Source organism: Schistocerca serialis, chromosome 4 (genome assembly GCF_023864345.2).
Source record: "Schistocerca serialis cubense isolate TAMUIC-IGC-003099 chromosome 4, iqSchSeri2.2, whole genome shotgun sequence".
NCBI lineage: Eukaryota > Metazoa > Arthropoda > Insecta > Orthoptera > Acrididae > Schistocerca > Schistocerca serialis.
Genome location: NC_064641.1, coordinates 447686241 through 447705826, shown reverse-complemented (window position 1 = coordinate 447705826; position 19586 = coordinate 447686241). Strand labels below are relative to the sequence as shown.

The following is a 19586-nucleotide window of genomic DNA, read 5'->3' as shown; positions in this document are numbered from 1 at the left end:
ACATGAATTGTGGGCCATTGTCGGAAACAATAGTCTGTGGAAGACCTTCAATGCAAAAGATAGCGGATAACGCTTGGATGGTGGCAGATGACGTCGTGGAAGACATCCGGACAACAAAAGGAAAATTACTGAATGAATCTACCACAACCAACCATCGAGCATTCCAGAATGGACCAGCAAAATCGATGTGTAAGCGTTGCCATGGGGAAGTGGCTTTTGGCCATGCAAAGAATTTCTGCGGCGGTGCGGATTGTTGTTCGGCACACGCCATGCAAGAAGAGCACATATTCGTAATCGCAGCCTGATTCCAAACCAAGTACAGTGCTGACGAGCAAGTTGTTTCATTCTCACTATACCCCAATGTCCTTGGTGGAGAAGCCGTAAGACAGAGGACTGTAACGCACATGGGACCACGACCCTGGACTGATCATTATCAGAACGCAACAGCAAAACACCACGTCGTACAAAAAGTCTCTCCTTGTGAGCAAAAATTCGGCGAACCAACGGATCCTCAATCCGTGACTTTGACAAGGGCCATTGCGTAGCAACAAAACGCAAAATGGTAGCAAGGACAGGGGCAGCAGCTGTGGCTGTAGCTACACGACGAAAATCAATCGGAAACGATTCGACCACGTCATCGGTTTCCGCATCAATGAACATGGAAGCAAGTTCGGAAGAATCGAATGCTCTATCCTCAGCAACAGGCAAACGGGACAACGCATCGGCGTTTCCGTGCTTAGCAGTGGACCGATACAAGATATCGTAGCGGTACTGCGAGAGGAAAATAGACCAGCGAATGAATTTCTGCGCTGTACGTGGAGGCACAGGCTTGTTCGGATGAAAAAGCGATGTCAAAGGTTTGTGGTCTGTGATGATGGTAAAGTGACGACCATACAAGAAATCATGAAACTTTGTAACAGCAAATACGAGAGCCAATGCTTCTTTCACGATCTGTGAATAATTTCTTTTCGCAGACGAGAGCAATTTTGACGCAAAGGCAATAGGGCGATCATGCGATCCATCTTTGTGCGCAAGCACAGCACCGATCCCGAAATCCGATGCATCTACCATCAACAAATGGGGTTTCTGGGGATCGAATGGCGTAAGGCAAGTATTTGAAAGCAACGCCGATTGCAACTGGCGGAAGGCGCGTTCGCATTCCGTCGTCCAGACGAACGGAACACCTTTACGGCGTAAGCGATGAAGCGGAGCTGAAATAGAAGAGGCATGGGGAACATATTTGTTGTAATAATTAATTTTTCCCAGCACTCTCTGTAGCTGCTTCATAGTTCTTAGCGTAACCTAGGCCCGGTGCAAAAATGTCTGCAAATTCTTCACATAGACGAGAAACACTGGCTGAAGGCACAGTCTGGTTCACTGAGAGGACCTGATTTACTACAGACAAGTTAAACAACTGAAATAAATCTAAACCAAACAAGTTCACTGCAGCAGAAGAACGAAGAACGTGTAGCCAATCTCCGAACATTATTTCAGGTCTTGCGTCAAAATGGTCTTCGCTTGCGGAAGGGCAAATGTGTGTTTTTTGCTCGTGACTTACCTTATCTGGGACATGTAATCAATGCCCAAGGCATCCATCCCATCCTCGTCGCTATGTGTAGTGTTGGCAGAAGAGCCAACACTGTGTTGTTAGAGGAGGCCAAAATGCATGCGTTTTATTACACGCTGACTGGCGCGAATTCTGGAACAAGGTAAAGTAATAATCCTATAAAGAAAAGAACGTAGTTCTTGGAATACTTAACTTTAATCCATAATTGTAGAACATCTCTCTTGACGGTACATGTTATAACCACAGTATAAAATAGTATCAAATGCTATGGCGCCTTGCTAGTTCGTAGCAAATGACGTAGCTGAAGGCTATGCTAACTATCGTCTCGGCAAATGAGAGCGTAGTTGTCAGTGATCCATCTCAGGCTAAGTCGGCTGTACAACTGGGGCGAGTGCTAGAACGTCTCTGTAGACCTGCCGTGTGGTGGCGCTCGGTCTACAATCACTGACAGTGGCGACACGCGGGTCCGACGTATACTAACGGACTGCGGCCGATTTAAAGGCTACCACCTAGCAAGTGTGGTGTCTGGCGGTGACACCACAGATGAAATGGGAGATATGATACCGCGTGAAGAGCTTGACAGAGCACTGAAAGACCTGAGACGAAACAAGGCCCCAGGAGTAGCCAACATTCCATTACAACTACTGACAGCCTTGGAGAGCCAGTCCTGACAAAACTCTACCATCTGGTGAGCAAGATGTATGAGACAGGCGAAATACCCTCAGACTTCAAGAAGAATATAATAATTCCAATCCCAAAGAAAGCAGGTGTTGACAGATGTGAAACATATCGAACTATCAGTTTAACAAGTCAGAGGTGCAAAATACTAACTCGAATACTGTACAGACGAATGGAAAAACTGATAGAAGCCGACCTCGGTGAAGATCAGTTTGGATTCCGTAAAAATGTTGGAACACGTGAGGCAATACTGACCCTAGGACTTATTTTAGAAGAAAGATTAAGGAAAGGCAAACCTACGTTTCTAGCATTTGTAGACTTAGAGGAAGCTTTTGACAATGTTGACTGGAATACTCTCTTTCAAATTCTAAAGGTGGCAGGGGTAAAATACAGGGAGCGAAAGGCTATTTACAATTTGTACAGAAACCAGATGGCAGTTATAAAGAGTGGAGGGACATGAAAGGGAAGCAGTGGTAGGTAAGGGAGTGAGACAGGGTTGTAGCCTGTCCCCGATGTTATTCAATGTGTATATTGAGCAAGCAGTAAAGGAAACAAGAAAAATTTGGAGTAGGTATTAAAATTCAAGGAGAAGAAATAACAACTTTGAGGTTCGCCGATGACATTGTAATTCTGTCAGAGGCAGCAAAGGACTTGGAAGAGCAGTTGAACGGAATGGACAGTTCTTGAAAGGAGGATATAAGATGAATTTCAACAAAAGCAAAACAAGGATAATGGAATGTAGTTGAATTATGTCAGTTGATGCTGAGGGAATTAGATCGGGAAATGAGACACTTAAAGTGGTAAAGGAATTTTGGTATTTGGGGAGCAAAATAACTGATGATGGTCGAAGTAGAGAGGATATAAAATGTAGACTGGCAATGGCAAGGAAAGCGTTCCTGAAGAAGAGAAATTTGTTAACCTCGTGTATAGATTTAAGTGTTAGGGAGTCGTTTGTGAAAGTATTTGTATGGAGTGTAGCCATGTATGGAAGTGAAACATGACGATAAATAGTTTGGACAAGAAGAGAATAGAAGATTTCAAAATGTGGTGCTACAGAAGAATGCTGAAGATTAGATGGGTAGATCACATAACTACTGAGGAGGTATTGAATAGAATTGGGGAGAAGAGGAGTTTGTGGTACAACTTGACCAGAAAAAGGGATCGGTTGGTAGGACATGTTCTGAGGCATCAAGGGATCACCAATTTAGTACTGGAGGGCAGCGTGGAGGGTAAAAATTGAGGGAGACCAAGAGATGAATACACTAAGCAGATTCAGAAGGATGTAGGTTGCAGTAGGTACTGGGAGATGAAGAAGCTTGCACAGGATAGTGTAGCATGGAGAGCTGCATCAAACCAGTCTCAGGACTGAAGACAACAACAACAACAATTTTTAAAAAGGTTTATATTTGAGCAAGTGATTGCTTTGATTTCTGTCTTGTAAACTAAGTTTGCAGAAACATTGGCAGTCGTAACATTGAATATTTTAGCACGTAGATGGAGTAATGCCCAAGATAATTTGATAGTTCATACATCCTCAACCACCAGGCCCAACAAAATTCACTCCCCCTTCCTTTTGTGTTTTATGGTGAGAATGCCTTCAGTGACATTAATTTGATCACTTAACAATATTCATTACAGTGTTCAATACCTCAGGTTTTGCATTATTTATTATGAAGTCTAATAGTAGATACTTCTGCATATTTGCTATACATTTTCTGTTTTCCGTGTACTTCTTGGCAGGTCTTTCATGTTGCCCACTTCCTAAAGTACTTGGCAGCCTTTTCGTGTTTCCCACTCCCTATATGTGTAGACTTCAGTAAAGTGTTAATTGTTTCGTTCAGTGTCATTAGTGTGTAAATATGTTATGCCAAATGAAAATTTGTGCCAGGCTGCGAAATGGGGAAACAGTTCTTGTAACAGGTTCTGGCTTACCTTGTTATAGAAATATATATAAATTGAATTGAAGTACTTGATGTAATTTCATGTTAATGCATTTCAATGATATCAGTGACTTTACTTTGTGGCAAGTCAAGCCACGGTCCTCCTCTAAATCTATTCCCCGGTTGTAGTATTCCCACATATCCCATGGGAGAACCTCCTGTTGTTCTGTTTGAACGTAGCCTTAATGAAAGTTTGAAATACATAACAAGTCGAGGAGTTCATTTCCTTCATTTTTGAATCTGCTGTTATAAAATGGCATTTACATTTTCAGCTTACCTACCCCTTTGAATTTAGAGACAAAAAAAAACAAGACATATTTTCAAGTATGATGATTATCAATTTGAGGGCCATGCATATATGAAAATCTACTTACTCAGTGCCAGCCTATTTTCTCTGTCTCCTTCACTCAGTGCCAGCCATTTTTACAGTACTTCGTCTGTATGGTACAGATTCAGGAATACTCATAAATATGTTTTATTTTGACCAAAATAAAGTTTATTCTTTCTTCTTCAAATACATGTCATTTATGATGCCATGTTTTGTAACCTGTCCTCACCACAAAACTAAAGAAGCTGTTTTCTGATACGAAAAAAATGTTTTTGCGTATTATATACTGTTTATTTATATAAATGGTGGAGTTCATGTATTTGTGTACAGAGATCGTAACTGTTAAATTTCTGTGAATGATTTTTTGTTTCAAATAGTTCTTTTTTGAATGAGTGGTATAACTGGAAGCAGGGTTGCACAGAAAACCTCCCTTTGCTTACCACACAGTGAAATAAAGTATACTTGCTTTTGGTGACTCCTCCATCCTTCTTGCCCCTCTCTGAGCACACTCTACATGTTTTCTGTGCCTTCTTCTTCTCTGTTGGAATGGGTTTTTGGTGATTAGTCTTTGCAAGCAGCAGAAATGAAATGGCTGTTCCAATTTTTTTGTTTGTCACTTGCATGTGCAGCACATGTACATTTGAAGTTGCAATGAGGATGAGATGGAATGATAGCTTTGTCCTCCACCTGTCCCAATGATGGTCACTGAGATTGACATCAAACTTGTTCTTACTGTAGTCAAGTACTGCTCCTGGTTTGTGTTTTTCTCTTCCTCTTCTGTTTGCATATCATGTCACCTCTGTATCTTGAGCTTAAGCATGTAAATGTCCCTTTTGTCTTTCCATCTTAGGACTAAAATTTTTCCCTTATTTCAGGAAGTAACTTCATTTCTCTGGAGAGGAGCACTACTCAAAGCAGATGGCACTCCTCTCCTGTTTCGTTTTTTGACAGTGCCAACAAGACCGGGTAAATTTGTCTTAAAGAATTGTTACCTGCACCACACTTCTGTAGTCAAACAGTGTACAGTGTATCAATAATGCAGGAAAAGATAAGACTGCTACTTACCGTAAAATAACATGCTAAGTTGGAGACAAGTCACAATTAAAAGACACTTACACACAAGCATTTGGCCAGAGCCTCCTAGGCACTGGACTCGCATTCAGGAGGATGACGGTTCAATCCCGCGTCCGGCCATCCTGATTTAGGTTTTATGTGATTTCCCTAAATCGCTCCAGGCAAATGTCGGGATGGTTCCTTTCAAAGGGCACGGCCGACTTCCTTCTCCGTCCTTCCCTAATCCGATGAGACCGATGACCTCGCTGTCTGGTCTCCTTCCCCGAAACAACCAACCAACAAGAGCCTTCATCGAAAAAAGAGAAATACCCACCACTCATTCCCCCCCCCCCCCCCCCCCCCCCCCCCCCCCCCACACACACACACACACACACACACACACACACACACACACACACACACACACACACATTGTGTGTGGGTGGCCCTTATCTTGTTTAAGTGTAAGCCCAGGATGGATTGCCATGAATGGCAACAAAATGGGATGTAGAATATTGCTGATGTATCACTGTGCTGTAAGGATGCTGCAGATGAGATGTCAGCCAAAGAGGTCCTGCTATTGAGTAAGTTGGCATCCCAGTCCATCACTCACGTATGCCGGGTGACAGTCAGGTTTGTGTCCTGCCACTGTCCAGGGCATCTCCAGATAGGTCTTCACTGGTTTTCAGGGCTCAGTTTGAAGCAGGCCTCTTCATTAATGTATGCTGCTTTGAATTGAGACCTGATGACCATTGAAGGTGTGTTTGGAGACGCCCTGGAAAGCGGTGGGATACCAACCTGACTGTCGCCTGCCATACAGCGCGACATCCAGGAGTGATGGTCCAGGGTGCCATTTCATTTCATAGCAGTAACCCTTCGGTTGTCATCCGCAGCAACCTTACAACACAGTGGTATGTTGTTGATATTCTGTGCCCCATTTTGTTGCCCTCTGTGGCAAGCCATCCTGGGCTTTCATTTCAGCAAGTAATGCCTTCTCACACACAGCGGGAGTTTCTATAGCTTGTCTTTGTGCTTGTCAAACCCTACTGTGGCCAGCATGGTCGCCAGATCTCTCCCCAATTGAGAATATATGGAGCATTACGGGCAGGACCCTTCAATCAGCTCAGGATTTTCATAATCTGACGCTCCAGTCAGACAGAATTTGGCACGATATCCCTCAGCATCCACCAGTCAGGTCAGTGCCAAGCCGAATAACTGCTTGCGCAAAAGCCAAATGTGGACCAACACATTATTGACTTGCTCAATTTGTGAAGCTCGTTCTCTTGAATAAACCATCCAGTTTTTCTGAAATTGTAGTTGTTTGGTTGTCTGTACACGTACACCACATCTACAGATTTCCATCCCATCTGGGTAATTCTTTTGTGGTGTGTTCCTTCACCTCCCCCCCCCCCCTCCCCCCTTCCATGAATGTTATACAATGTACTTGAAAACAGTAACTATTTCCTGAAATTTATTGAGTTCAAGATGTATTAAACAAAACTGACATCTGGCTGTTGAAATGTTTTGATGTTGAAAAATGAAACCATCACCACATTTTTCTGTTTATTGAAACGTCAGATTGTGTATCTTCCATAGTTTCATGGAATTACCATCACATATTAAGAAACATTAATTTTTCAGTTACAAATAGACAATTATTGACAAGTACTCACTTTTTGGTAGTCATAATTCTGCTATTTCAGATACACGCATTTAAAAATGAAGACGTGAATCCTAGAATTCAGAATTATTAGTTTCTCCCTTACAGAGAATGGAGGATAGTTTGGGGAAAGTTAGAAAGCTGGGGCAGGTCATTTAGGCTTCGCATTTTTTGATGATAGGGAATGTGTCTCTCAACTTAAGGTCTGAGTCAAGTGTCTTTCCTTTGTAATTTTCCGCCGGCCGCAGTGACCTTGCGCTTCTAGGTGCTGCAGTCCGGAACCGCGGGACTGCTACGGTCGCAGGTTCGAATCGTGCCTCGGGCATGGATGTGTGTGATGTCCTTATGTTCGTTAGGTTTAAGTAGTTCTAAGTTCTAGGGGACTGATGGTCTAAGATGTTAAGTCCCATAGTGCTCAGAGCCATTTGAACCATTTTGTAATTTTCCCTGACCCATCCCACTTTCCTCTCTGAGAAAGGAACCAACAGTTCCGAAAATTAGTGTTAGTTTTATCACTTTTAAATGTTTCGATCAGCAGTACTGGAATTTCACCACCTGAGGGTAATTACTAGCTAGCCATTGTGCCTCCTTGTAATTTTATGGTTGTTATTTATTTTATTTTATTTTATTTACGCGTCAAGTTCCATAGGATCAAATGGAGGAGCAAATCTTCAAGGTCATGGAACATGTCAGTACATGAAATTACAACATAAAAGTAATAACAGATAAAAATAAAATGTTTAGGAACCCGAAAAAAGTCACTCCATAAGTTTAAGTAAATGCATTCAACAATACAATAAGAATCAGCTTAATTTTTCAAGGAACTCCTCGACAGAATAGAAGGAGTGACCCATGAGGAAACTCTTCGGTTTCAATTTGAAAGCACGTGGATTATTGCTAAAATTTTTGAATTCAATTGGTAGCTTATTGAAAATGGATGCAGCAGTATACTGCACACTTTTTTGCACAAGAGTTGCTTATTCTTGGGAATAAGCTAATATTGTTAACAAGAAATGACCGTAAGGAATATATATATATTGAGAAGCCAATGTCAAAATACCCAGACTCGTGAACAGAGGTCGACAAGAGGTTCGTTAACTTACACCACTTATTGCCCGAACTGTCGTTTCTGAGCCAAAAATATACTTTTAGAATGGGAAGAGTTACCCCAAAATATAATACCGTACGACAAGCGATTGAAAATCAGCAAAGTAGACTAATTTTCTTGTCAAACAATCACTCACTACTGTTCGAATAGTAAAAATGGCAGTATTAAGTCTTTGAACAAGATCCTGAACGTGGGCTTTTCGCAACAGCTTACTGTCTTTCTGAACGCCTAGAAACTAAATATTCCTTTTGATGTAAAACCTACTGCTTTATGACTATTTGTGATGGAAAAAGACAATCTCAATCGTAATTTGCTCAAAACTGCAAAGAAATGTGTTTTGGTGCTTATTTTGTGTGTTTTAATGAAAAATCACAATTCTGGAAGTTTCTTTATGTGCAAAATGCAATGGTGGGGAGGACAGAGAGGGGGTTGGGAGTGAGGAAAACTGTACTTGTCATTCAAAGTGTATAACCATCTTCCTGAAATGATTTCAAGTAATGGAAAGTTATAGGATAAAATGTACAGCATGAAAGACTAGAGCATGTCATACTTTGTGTCTTGTTAGGTCAGTTCGAAAAATTTTATAAACTTAAGTAGAGAATGCAGACCTGTGGAATAAAGGGCGAGCAATACTTGGCCTTGCCCGTTCAAGGCTAAGAATCCATGAACATTTTCAGTTTTCATGAAACTGGGGTCTTTGATAATTTACACAGCCAAGAAACATGCTCCAGAAGAGGCACCAATAACAAGGAGAGTTTCCCAGGCGAGAGACTGACTTCTTGAAACAATGTATACGGTGGTGTGGGATAGGTACCCGGGACCATACCCTGCAGCCATTCACCATGAAGGAGAGTCCTTGTTTGTGAGCAATGACAAAAAGGAAACTTCAAAATTTCTTGGTGAATCACTAGAGTTTTGAAATTAGTATTGATTTCCAAACAATGCCATAATCTAGTGGTAATTTCACTAGTATGCTGAAGGTTGCAGGTTCAAATCTTGTTGGGTGCAGACTGATTCTTTTTTACATTTTTATCAATCAATGGTCATCATTTTTATTAATTTATTAGTTTAAACATGATGTTTTTCAATTCTAATCTCTAGTTGTGTCATTTTAATCAACGTATTAACTTTTTTTATTTGCTCTCAATTTTTTCTTTGTTGCATTAGTTTGTCATTTAGACTCTTCTCCACATAATTTTAAATATTGAATAAATAATGATCAGCCATTTCGGTAAAGATAAAATAATAAAGGTGTACACCCAATAGGATTTTAACCTCGCAGCCTTCAGGATACCAGCCACATAGTTTAACTGCCAGGCTAAAGCATCAATTAGAAATCGCTGCTGATATTAAGGCTTTAGATAATCATAAAAAAATCTCAAATTACTTTTTGTCAGTTGCTTGTAAACGAGAGCCCACGAGGGTCAATGGCTGCCAGGTGTGATACCCACGATCCTAACATATACTTTCATGTAGGTGGTTTCAAAAAGTTGACACCACTCCTGGGGTACTTCCTGTTGTAAATGGTGGAGATAACCACAAAAGGGGAAAAAAAAGGTTGACAGCACTTTCGAGTGTTAAGATTAATGCAAAGAAAAACTTACTGTCTTTACTAACCTGGAAGTTTTGAATCACATTTTTTGTGAGCATAAAAAAGACTTTACAGTTAAGGTTGCATTAGAATTGACTGGATGACTACAAACGTTTTTACAAGATTACTTTGGAATTAGTATGCCAATATTTGAGTAGACTAAGAAGGATTGCACTTTCTATTGACAGGGGCCCTCCACATCAAAATATATCTCATTTCTCAGGAATGTTAATATTTTGTTTCCTGCTTATTTCACAACTCTGAGCTGGAACATAGTTCTTCCTGTGACGGATAATAATAAACCCAATATTTTACAGATTATGCACGTGTCTGTTCTCCATTGACTCTCCAATACTGTGGCTCACCATACTGAGGTCAAATGCAAGCTGTTGTACCAAATCGGTTCCTGTAGGTCATTTTGGTAGTCAATTTTTTTACCAACCACCCTTTTTTTTATCTCTATTAGTAATTAAATTTTATAACCCCCAATTGGTTCCACATTAATGGTGATTTATAGAGTAGATAAGTAACTTTATTTTATCAAATTTATGAAGCCGATTTACAGCAGGTTGAAGGATACAGTAATAATCATGCATGAAATCCTTTATGTCAAAATGTTTTGGAAACTTAATGTTTTTAAAGCACTTACTGCCCATCCCCCTCCATGAAAACTGGAATGCCCACTAGTGGTAGGAAGCAGGGTGATTACAATTGCTGTAGATACTTGTTTGCATAAAGAAAAATGAAAAAGTTAATACAGTTACTTTAGTAAGGGATATACCCTATGCGATCAAAAGTATCTGGAAACCTGGCTGAAAATGACTTACATGATCGTGGTGCCCTCCATTGGTAATGCTGGAATTCAATACAGCATTGGCCCACTCTTAGCCTTGATGACAGCTTCCCGCAGGCATATGTTCAATCTGGTGCTGGAAGGTTTCTTGGGGAATGGCAGAGTGTGTTTTAATGAAAAATCATAATTCTGGAAGTTTGATGTAAAACCTACTGCTTTATGGCTATTTGTGATGGACAAAGAAAATCTCAATTCCTCACAGAGTGCTGCACTGGGAGGAGTTATTGATGTCAGTCCGTGGGACCTGCCACGAAGTCGGCGTTCCAAAACATCTTAAAGATGTTCTATAGGATTCAGGTCAGGACTCTGGGCAGGCCAGTCCATTACAGGGATGTTATTGTCATGTAACCACTCCGCCAAAGGCCATGCATTATGAACAGATGCTTGATCATGTTGAAAGATGCAATCACCATCCCCAAATTGCTCTTCAACAGCGGGAAGCAAGAATGTTCTTAAAACATCAGTGCAGGCCTGTGCTGTGATAGTGCCATGCGAAACAACAAGGGGTGCATGCCCCCTCTATGAAAAACATGATCACACCATAACACCACCGCCTCCTAATTTCACTGCTTGCACCAGACACACTGGTAGATGACATTCACTGGGCTTTCGCCATACCCACACCCTGCCATCGGATTGCCGCATCGTGTACCATGATTTGTCACTCCGCACAATGTTTTTCGGCTGTTCAATCATCCAGTGTGTACGCTCCTTACACCAAGTGAGACGTCGTCTGGCATTAACCAGCGAGATGTGTTGCTTAAGAGCAGCTGCTCGACCATGAAATCCAAGTTTTCTGACCTCCTACCTAAATGTCATAGTACTTGCTGTGGATCCTGATGCAGTTTGGAATTCCTGTGCTATGGTCTGGATAGTTGTCTGTGTATTTCAGATTACAACCCTCTTCAACTGTTGGCGGTCTCTGTCAGTCAACAGACGAGGTCAGCCTGTACGCTATTGTGCTGTACATCTCCACTTCACTATCACATTGGAAATAGTCGACCTAGGGGTGTTTACGAGTGTGGAAATCTCACTTACAGACGTGTGACAAGTGACACCCAATCACCTGACCTTGTTCAAAGTGCGTGAGTTCCGCGGAGTGCCTCATTCTGCTCTCTCACAATGTCTAATGACTACTGAGGTCGCTGATGGACCTAGCAGTAGGTGGCAGCACACTGCATCTAATATGAAAAATGTATGTTCTTGGGGGTGTCCAGATACTTTGGATCACATAGTACATTTTAGAAATTTTTGTTGTTATATTTGCATAATGAACCAGACAGTGACAACTTATTTCAGTACATTTTGTGGAAGGAGAAAGTATAGTGTTCTTGTCTTATATAACGTCTGTTCAAAAAAATTTGCAACTTTGTCCACAAAATTTTTCTACACCTACCTTTTACTTATTGTGCATGGTCTTCTTCAAAATACTTTCCTACACAGTTAATACACCGCTCCCTATGTCATTTTCACTTCCGGAAGCGGTTTTAGTACACCTCATGCTGAATCGCGTGAAGCACCATCTGCAGATCATCTTTTATCTCGTCTATCAGTACAGATCTTCGTCCTTTCACTGTCCCAGTATCATAACCGTAGATCCATGTCTCATCACGTGTTATGATTCTCTTAAGGAACATCTCATTCTCATTTGTGCTATCCAAAAGCTCAGATTAGGAGGTGAAGGTCTTGTGGTTTTGACTCATACGCCTTGGGTCGAACTTGGTGGCAACACGATGCATTCAAAGATGCTGTGTCAGGATTTCATGACATGATCCAGCTGAAGTCTTACATTGTTCTGCAATCTCTCGGATATTCAGCCTTCCATTTACACACACAGTTTTGTTGACATTCCTGACAGGTGTGTTGTCGGTAGACATCGAAAGACCTGCTCAATGAGGACCATCCTCAACTTCCATCCACCCGTTTTTAAACCATGTAAACCATTGGTAACACAGTGCAGCTCAAGCATTCATCACTGTAGGCTTCCTGCATCATTTAGTGTGTCTCCGTAGAGGTTTTCTTGAGTTCCATGCAAAATTTAATGCTGACGCATTGTGCCACTAACTCTGCCATTTCGAAATTTGCTAACTATGCGACACAACATTCTACTCTACCACAGCATCAAACAATAACTAACAGGCATACAAAAATGAACCTTGTGGCAGTTACATATTAGACGCAGGTGTGTGCAGTGATGCCAACCACATTTCGCTTCAACACACTATCAGCACAAAATTACAAATATTCTGGAAATTTTTCCACAGAACTCATTTATAATGACTTTTCTGTGTCATTAGTTGAACAAAACAACTGCCAAATAGTGATGTATCACATTTCGATGCTTTCTTTGAATTAACCCGAGTCGATAGTACGTGATATAAAGTGAAAAGGTATTAAGTAAATGCTAAGCTGTATATTAATTTCCAACACACAAGTTTGTGATTAGAGTGTATTTATATGTTCTAATTTGGATTCTGATAACTCCGTTAATGTAACTAAACAAAATCACCATATGAAGTGGCACAGTAGTTAACACACTGAGACTCACTTTCAAACAGACCACAGTTCACATTCTCTTTCAGTTATCCAGGTTTAGGTTTACCACAGTTTTCCTAAATTGCTTGGTGAATTTCACAGTGGCTGCCTTGGTTTCATATGTTGGGTCATTGTTTGCCATTTTTAGCATTTGCAGTGGCAGAATCAGAACAACTACATTTGTGAAATTATTTTGTCTTGTGAAACACTGTTTGAATTTTTTTCTCCTTGGTATTTATCCAACATGTTTTGTGTGTTTTTGATACTTATATTACTCATAGGAAGAAAAACTATTGTTGGTACTGTAACATCAATCAAAAACTGTTCATTTTCAAAGAAAACGATGCATGGTTGCATTTACAGTGTTCATGTTTGTTTGCTCTCGGCAGGTCACGTTCTCCATTTCGTGGACCACGCTGCAGAAACATCTCCCAGATAAGTGACCGTGAAAAACAGCGTCAAGTTGAGGAACGCCGAGTCATTTATGTTGGGCGCATTGATGAAGGAACATCGAAGGCTCAGTTGCGGAAACGTTTTGAAGTATTTGGTCCAATTATTGACATAAGCGTTCACTTCCGAGAACATGGGTATGTGCAAAAGATAAATTTGACTGAAAGACCTTTAAGCCAAAGATGATTTTTCAGTAAATTTTTTGAACACACATTTTTCGTAGTCAGTTTACATAAATGAGTGTTTTTATTGGCTCAATGATTTATGCAGTACTGATGGTCTAGGAATCATAATATATGGTTAACTGATCAAAAAGTGGTACACCAAATCCATTCATAAGAAAAAAGTTCCTATCACAAATGTTCCTATTATTAGTTATACTGCCATTGTTTAAGACTAGTTAATCATAGTTTGTTTCTCAGTTAGAAACTTCACCTAGTGACAAACTGCTCTTTCCACGTTTCTAAAAATATTGACTTCTGCAAATTCATGTTACGTACACATAAAATTGTGCTTTATCTTCATTATTGACACATTGATTATATGGCGATAATTATTAAGCAGACAATATAATCCTTAAATATCTATGTCTACATCTGCACTCTGCAAACCACCATGGGGTGCATGAAAGAGGATAAGTTTCATTATACCAGTTATTAGGGTTTCTTCCTGTTCCATTCATGTATCGGAGTGCAGGAAGAATGATTGTTTGAACGTGTATGTGTGTGCAGTAATTATTCTAAATTTATCATCACAATCCTTAAGTCTGTGTTCATAGGGTTTGTAGTATGTTCCTATAGCCGTCATTTAAAACTGGTTCTTGAAACTTTTTTCCTCAGTATCTCTGTGACATTGTCCCACAGATTAAACAAACCTGTGACCATTCATTCTGCCCTTCTCTGTATACGTTCAGTGTCTCGTGTTAGTCCTATATGGTACAGGTCCCATATGCAATATTCTTGAACCAGTTGCACGAAAGATTTGTAGCAATCTCCTTGATTGCACTTCCCCAGTATTCTACCAATAAAACAAAGTCTATGTGATATGATACAGTCCATTCCAAAATATGATACAGTTCATGTCTGAAAGTGACACACTGTCGCGTACTGTCCAGCCACCACCCACACAGCTGTGTACCACAGGTTGCCACCCGTTCCCTGCATCAGCAAAACCAAAGGAAACCACATCTCCAGCAGTATACTTGACTGCTGATTAAGAAAAGCCTCCAAACAAAAACAGAGTAAGCCAAAATCAGGAGAGCCAGTGTTGGGGGAAAAGGAGACTCTTGCACCATCTGTTGTTGTTGTATACGAAACTGTAGGCTGTCCTCTGCAACGTGTGTATATAACTGACTGAAACTGTAATGGATGCTGTGAGTACATCTGTGAGATGAAGTTACTGTTGAATTCCTTTAAATACTAATGAGTAGCAACATTTTGATATTGAAATTCAGGAATATATGAAGAGATTTAGTGCTATTGCACATTCAAGAGAATTCAACATCAATGGAGAAGATTTTGAGTGACTTAAATCTCAAAATAGGATCATGCCACACTACATTTCAGCACACGCAGATAAGTCTTAACATTGCTGTACTAAACTCCAAAGGATCCTACTGACTGATTCTGTGTTTATATAGTGTTACTTGGTGCATGCTTGCTCATGGCAAAGCAATATTGTGCATTTGGTGTAATATTTACATAGTAAAAAGTGACTGCTAAAGTATTAGTAGACTGCAGTGCCATCTTTTAGCAAGAACAAGCACTCCTTAGGGTTGCTAATGGTGAATACTGCACAGCAGCACCATCACTTAGCGGCAATAGACATCCCGTTATGGGGTGACTAACACATGTGCAGCGTATGTCCAAACTGTGACACAAGTGGTCCAAATTATGCTCAAATGCCACGCATTTAATGAGTCATTTTTCTCAGTTTTCTCACAAATGAAAATATTCCTGGCATTTTTACATCTCATTGTAGCTTTCCTGAGAGAAGAATGAATGTGAGATCTTAATTGGTTGTTTCAGAATCACAATTTTCCAGTAACAATCCATTCAGTGTCTCCTCTTGGGTCTGCCAGGTTTATATCCTCTGTCAAGGCCATGGCTCCTACAACTTGTGATACTGTCAGTTGACAGAAGGGTTTATTCATACCTTTGAAAGCTGTAACTGATGCATGGGCATTGGTGGAATATCCCATCCTATCAAAATGAACTTTTCTCCTTGAGAGAGCAGAAGTGCACGACAGTTCAAATGTTATCATCTCCAGAGCTGTGGTTCTAGTGACATTGAGTTGATTCTATCAATGAATAGTGTATAAAACATGACCGACTCCTGTGTCTAAGCTGGCACATGTCAATTTACTCCTACCAGTTGGTCCTTTGATACTGACACAAGCAGGATGCCTTTCCCCGTTTAAAGTACTGAGTTCTGTTGTGACCATATCTAAGGTGTAAAAAGCAGGGATGCATTTTCTTCAAAGCATGTACACTAACCTGTAAGTTCGCAACCTTTCAGCAATCTTGACTCCAGCACTCCCTTTGTTCGCAATATAGACAGAGAGGGTCTGAATTCTGTTTTTTCTTCTTCTTCTTGCCAACCAATGTTTTAACTTTCATATAGAAGGTAGGTGCTACGGGTATTGTAGAACAATATCTCCACATATTCTGTGTGTGTGTGTGTGTGTGTGTGTGTGTGTGTGTGGTGATTCCCTCCACCTCCTCACTGAGGAACTCCACGAGATGTGTGAGATTCCCGTTGTGGATATTTTGGATTCTTGCATGAATAAGCCAGGTTCTGCAAATTTCTTCTGGGAATGCATGTAGCAGTTTGGGGACACACACTCTCCCATAAGAATCCACATCCTCTCCTAGTGCTCTCCTAGTGAATCTGCTTATGGCAATCAATGTAAGTGGTGTTGATAGTCTGTGGACTGCTTGAAGTAGGAGAATTAAGGTTCTCTAAGAAGTCAGTGTGGCTTTCTATAATCCTGTTCTTATCCCCATACACGGATTACAAAATTTGTTTCGTCTGCTCATATGTGCCAGCTTTAACAGCAATCCTATTGACTGAATCCTGATTTAAATATCCACGGAGGAGTATGTGCTTGTTCATAGGCACGACCATTGGATTTTTGTCTATGGAGGCTGTGAACTGCTCCCAGAATTGTGACCATGCTTCTATGTCACCTGAGAAGGGATGCATTTGGGTAAGCAACTTGATATCTACATGAATGTGCTGGTGAGCTGCTAAGATTGACAAATGTGTATCATCTGTAGTTCTATGTGCTGAATGTGCTTCTCCTAAAAGCCCTTTCACCTTTCGGATGGTGCATTTATGCATTTTTCAGTGTAGTCTTCACAAGCTTGTATGTCAGCCTCATGTTCCGTGGCATCTGGCAGATCCTGTATCTAATCACTGAGTTTAATCAGCTTTTCTAAGGTTTCCTGCAGGCACTCCTAACAGTGTCTGACTTCCTCTGTAGGCGTAGAAACATCAAAAATTCCAGGAGTTTTTCATCGTCATAGTTATGAGTTAAATGTCCCACATGTGCTCAGGTGAAGAAATATCAGTGATCTTGCTGGATAGAGCATTTGTTGTACACCAGGGTGAGTACATTGTGTCAAAGGAGCCGAATGTGGACGTCTATTGTCCTGCTGGATTTGTAGTGTCGACTGGTAAGAACTGATGCTCCAACAAAGAATTTTTCTTTAGCCCACTAGTGCAGAATAAAACATAAATGAGAGAAAACCACCAAAATAAAACTTACATTGCAAGGAAAATGCTCTGTTAAGAACAACAAAACACAGTGGGCACACAAGTGTCCGCTGACAGTAAAACGTGTCAAAGGCTTTAGGACAAAAACTACGAAATACTTTGTAACAGCAAACTGTTTTCGATGTGTGTCGCGTCACAACTGTTTAAGTTAGGTTACTTTGAGCAGTTTCCAGCAGGCTCATGTACATACGTAGAGCTGAAGTCACATATGAGCAGTGCCTTCTTCCGCTTCTCACTAAAAGAAGCGTGGCTGTTGCATGTATAAAATTGACTTCTGCACAGAGTAGTCAGGGTTGTGGTGGGAAGTAGTCTCAAAGTGACCCATGTGTGTTAAGTGATTTTTGCTGTTCTCACTGTTTTGCAGCTCTCATGTCAAGTGAAAGCAAAATGGATTTCTGTGGCTGGGAGCTAGCAAATGAATTAAAACACATTTGCGTAATTAATGAAGACTAAAATATGTTATTAGTTTGTTTTCCAATTTTATTTTATTTCCCCATGAACCATGGACCTTGCCGTTGGTGGGGAGGCTGGCGTGCCTCAACGATGCAGATAGCCGTACGTAGGTGCAACCACAACAGGGGTATCTGTTGAGAGGCCAGACAAACGTGTGGTTCCTGAAGAGGGGCAACAGCCTTTTCAGAAGTTGCAGGGGCAACAGTCTGCATGATTGACTGATCTGGCCTTGTAACATTAACCAAAACGGCCTTGCTGTTGTGGCACTGCGAACGGCTGAAAGAAAGGGGAAACTACAGCCGTAATTTTTCTCGAGGGCATGCAGCTTTACTGTATGGTTAAATGATGATGGCGTCCTCTTGGGTAAAATATTCCGGAGGTAAAATAGTCCCCCATTCAGATCTCCAAGCGGGGACTACTCATGAGGACGTCGTTATCAGCAGAAAGAAAACTGGCATTCTACGGATCGGAGTGTGGAATGTCAGATCCCTTAATCAGGCAGGTAGGTTAGAAAATTTAAAAAGGGAAATGGATAGGTTAAAGTTAGATATAGTGGGAATTAGTGAAGTTCGGTGGCAGGAGGAACAAGACTATTGGTCAGGTGAATACAGGGTTATAAATACAAAATCAAATAGGGGTAATGCAGGAGTAGGTTTAATAATGAATAAAAAAAATAGGAGTGTGGGTAAGCTACTACAAACAGCATAGTGAACGTATTATAGTGGCCAAGATAGACACGAAGCCCATGCCTAGTACAGTAGTACAAGTTTATATGCCAACTAGCTCTGCAGATGACGAAGAAATTGAACAATTGTATGATGAGATAAAAGAAATTATTCAGGTAGTGAAGGGAGACGAAAATTTAATAGTCATGGGTGACTGGAATTTGACAGTAGGAAAAGGGAGAGAAGGAAACATAGTAGGTGAATATGGATTGGGGCTAAGAAATGAAAGAGGAAGCCGCCTGGTAGAATTTTGCACAGAGCATAACTTAATCATAGCTAACACTTGGTTCAAGAATCATAAAAGAAGATTGTATACATGGAAGAATCCTGGAGATACTAAAAGGTATCAGATAGATTATATAATGGTAAGACAGAGATTTAGGAACCAGGTTTTAAATTGTAGGACGTTTACAGGGGCAGATGTGGACTCTGACCACAATCTATTGTTTATGAACTGTAGATTAAAACTGAAGAAATTGCAAAAAGGTGGGAATTTAAGGAGATGGGACCTGGATAAACTAAAAGAACCAGAGGTTGTACAGAGTTTCAGGGAGAGCATAAGGGAGCAATTGACAGGAATGGGGGAAATAAATACAGTAGAAGAAGAATGGGTAGCTCTGAGGGATGAAGTAGTGAAGGCAGCAGAGGATCAAGTAGGTAAAAAGACGAGGGCTAGTAGAAATCCTTGGGTAACAGAAGAAATATTGAATTTAATTGATGAAAGGAGAAAATATAAAAATGCAGTAAGTGAAACAGGCAAAAAGGAATACAAACATCTCAAAAATGAGATCGACAGGAAGTGCAAAATGGCTAAGCAGGGATGGCTAGAGGACAAATGTAAGGATGTAGAGGCCTATCTCACTAGGGG

General features: G+C 40.7%; 1 protein-coding gene across 5 annotated transcripts in view; it reads left to right on the top strand.

Annotated features, from left to right (window-relative positions):
* The window catches only part of LOC126475079 (mucin-5AC), a 133845-nt gene that overhangs the window by 92328 nt on the left and 21931 nt on the right, over positions 1–19586 (top strand). For all 5 annotated transcript variants that reach the window (XM_050102645.1, XM_050102643.1, XM_050102644.1 and 2 more), the window contains one exon: positions 13703–13900. In XM_050102645.1, coding sequence (XP_049958602.1) covers positions 13703–13900 — 198 coding nt within the window. The remainder of the gene's footprint in view (positions 1–13702; positions 13901–19586) is intronic.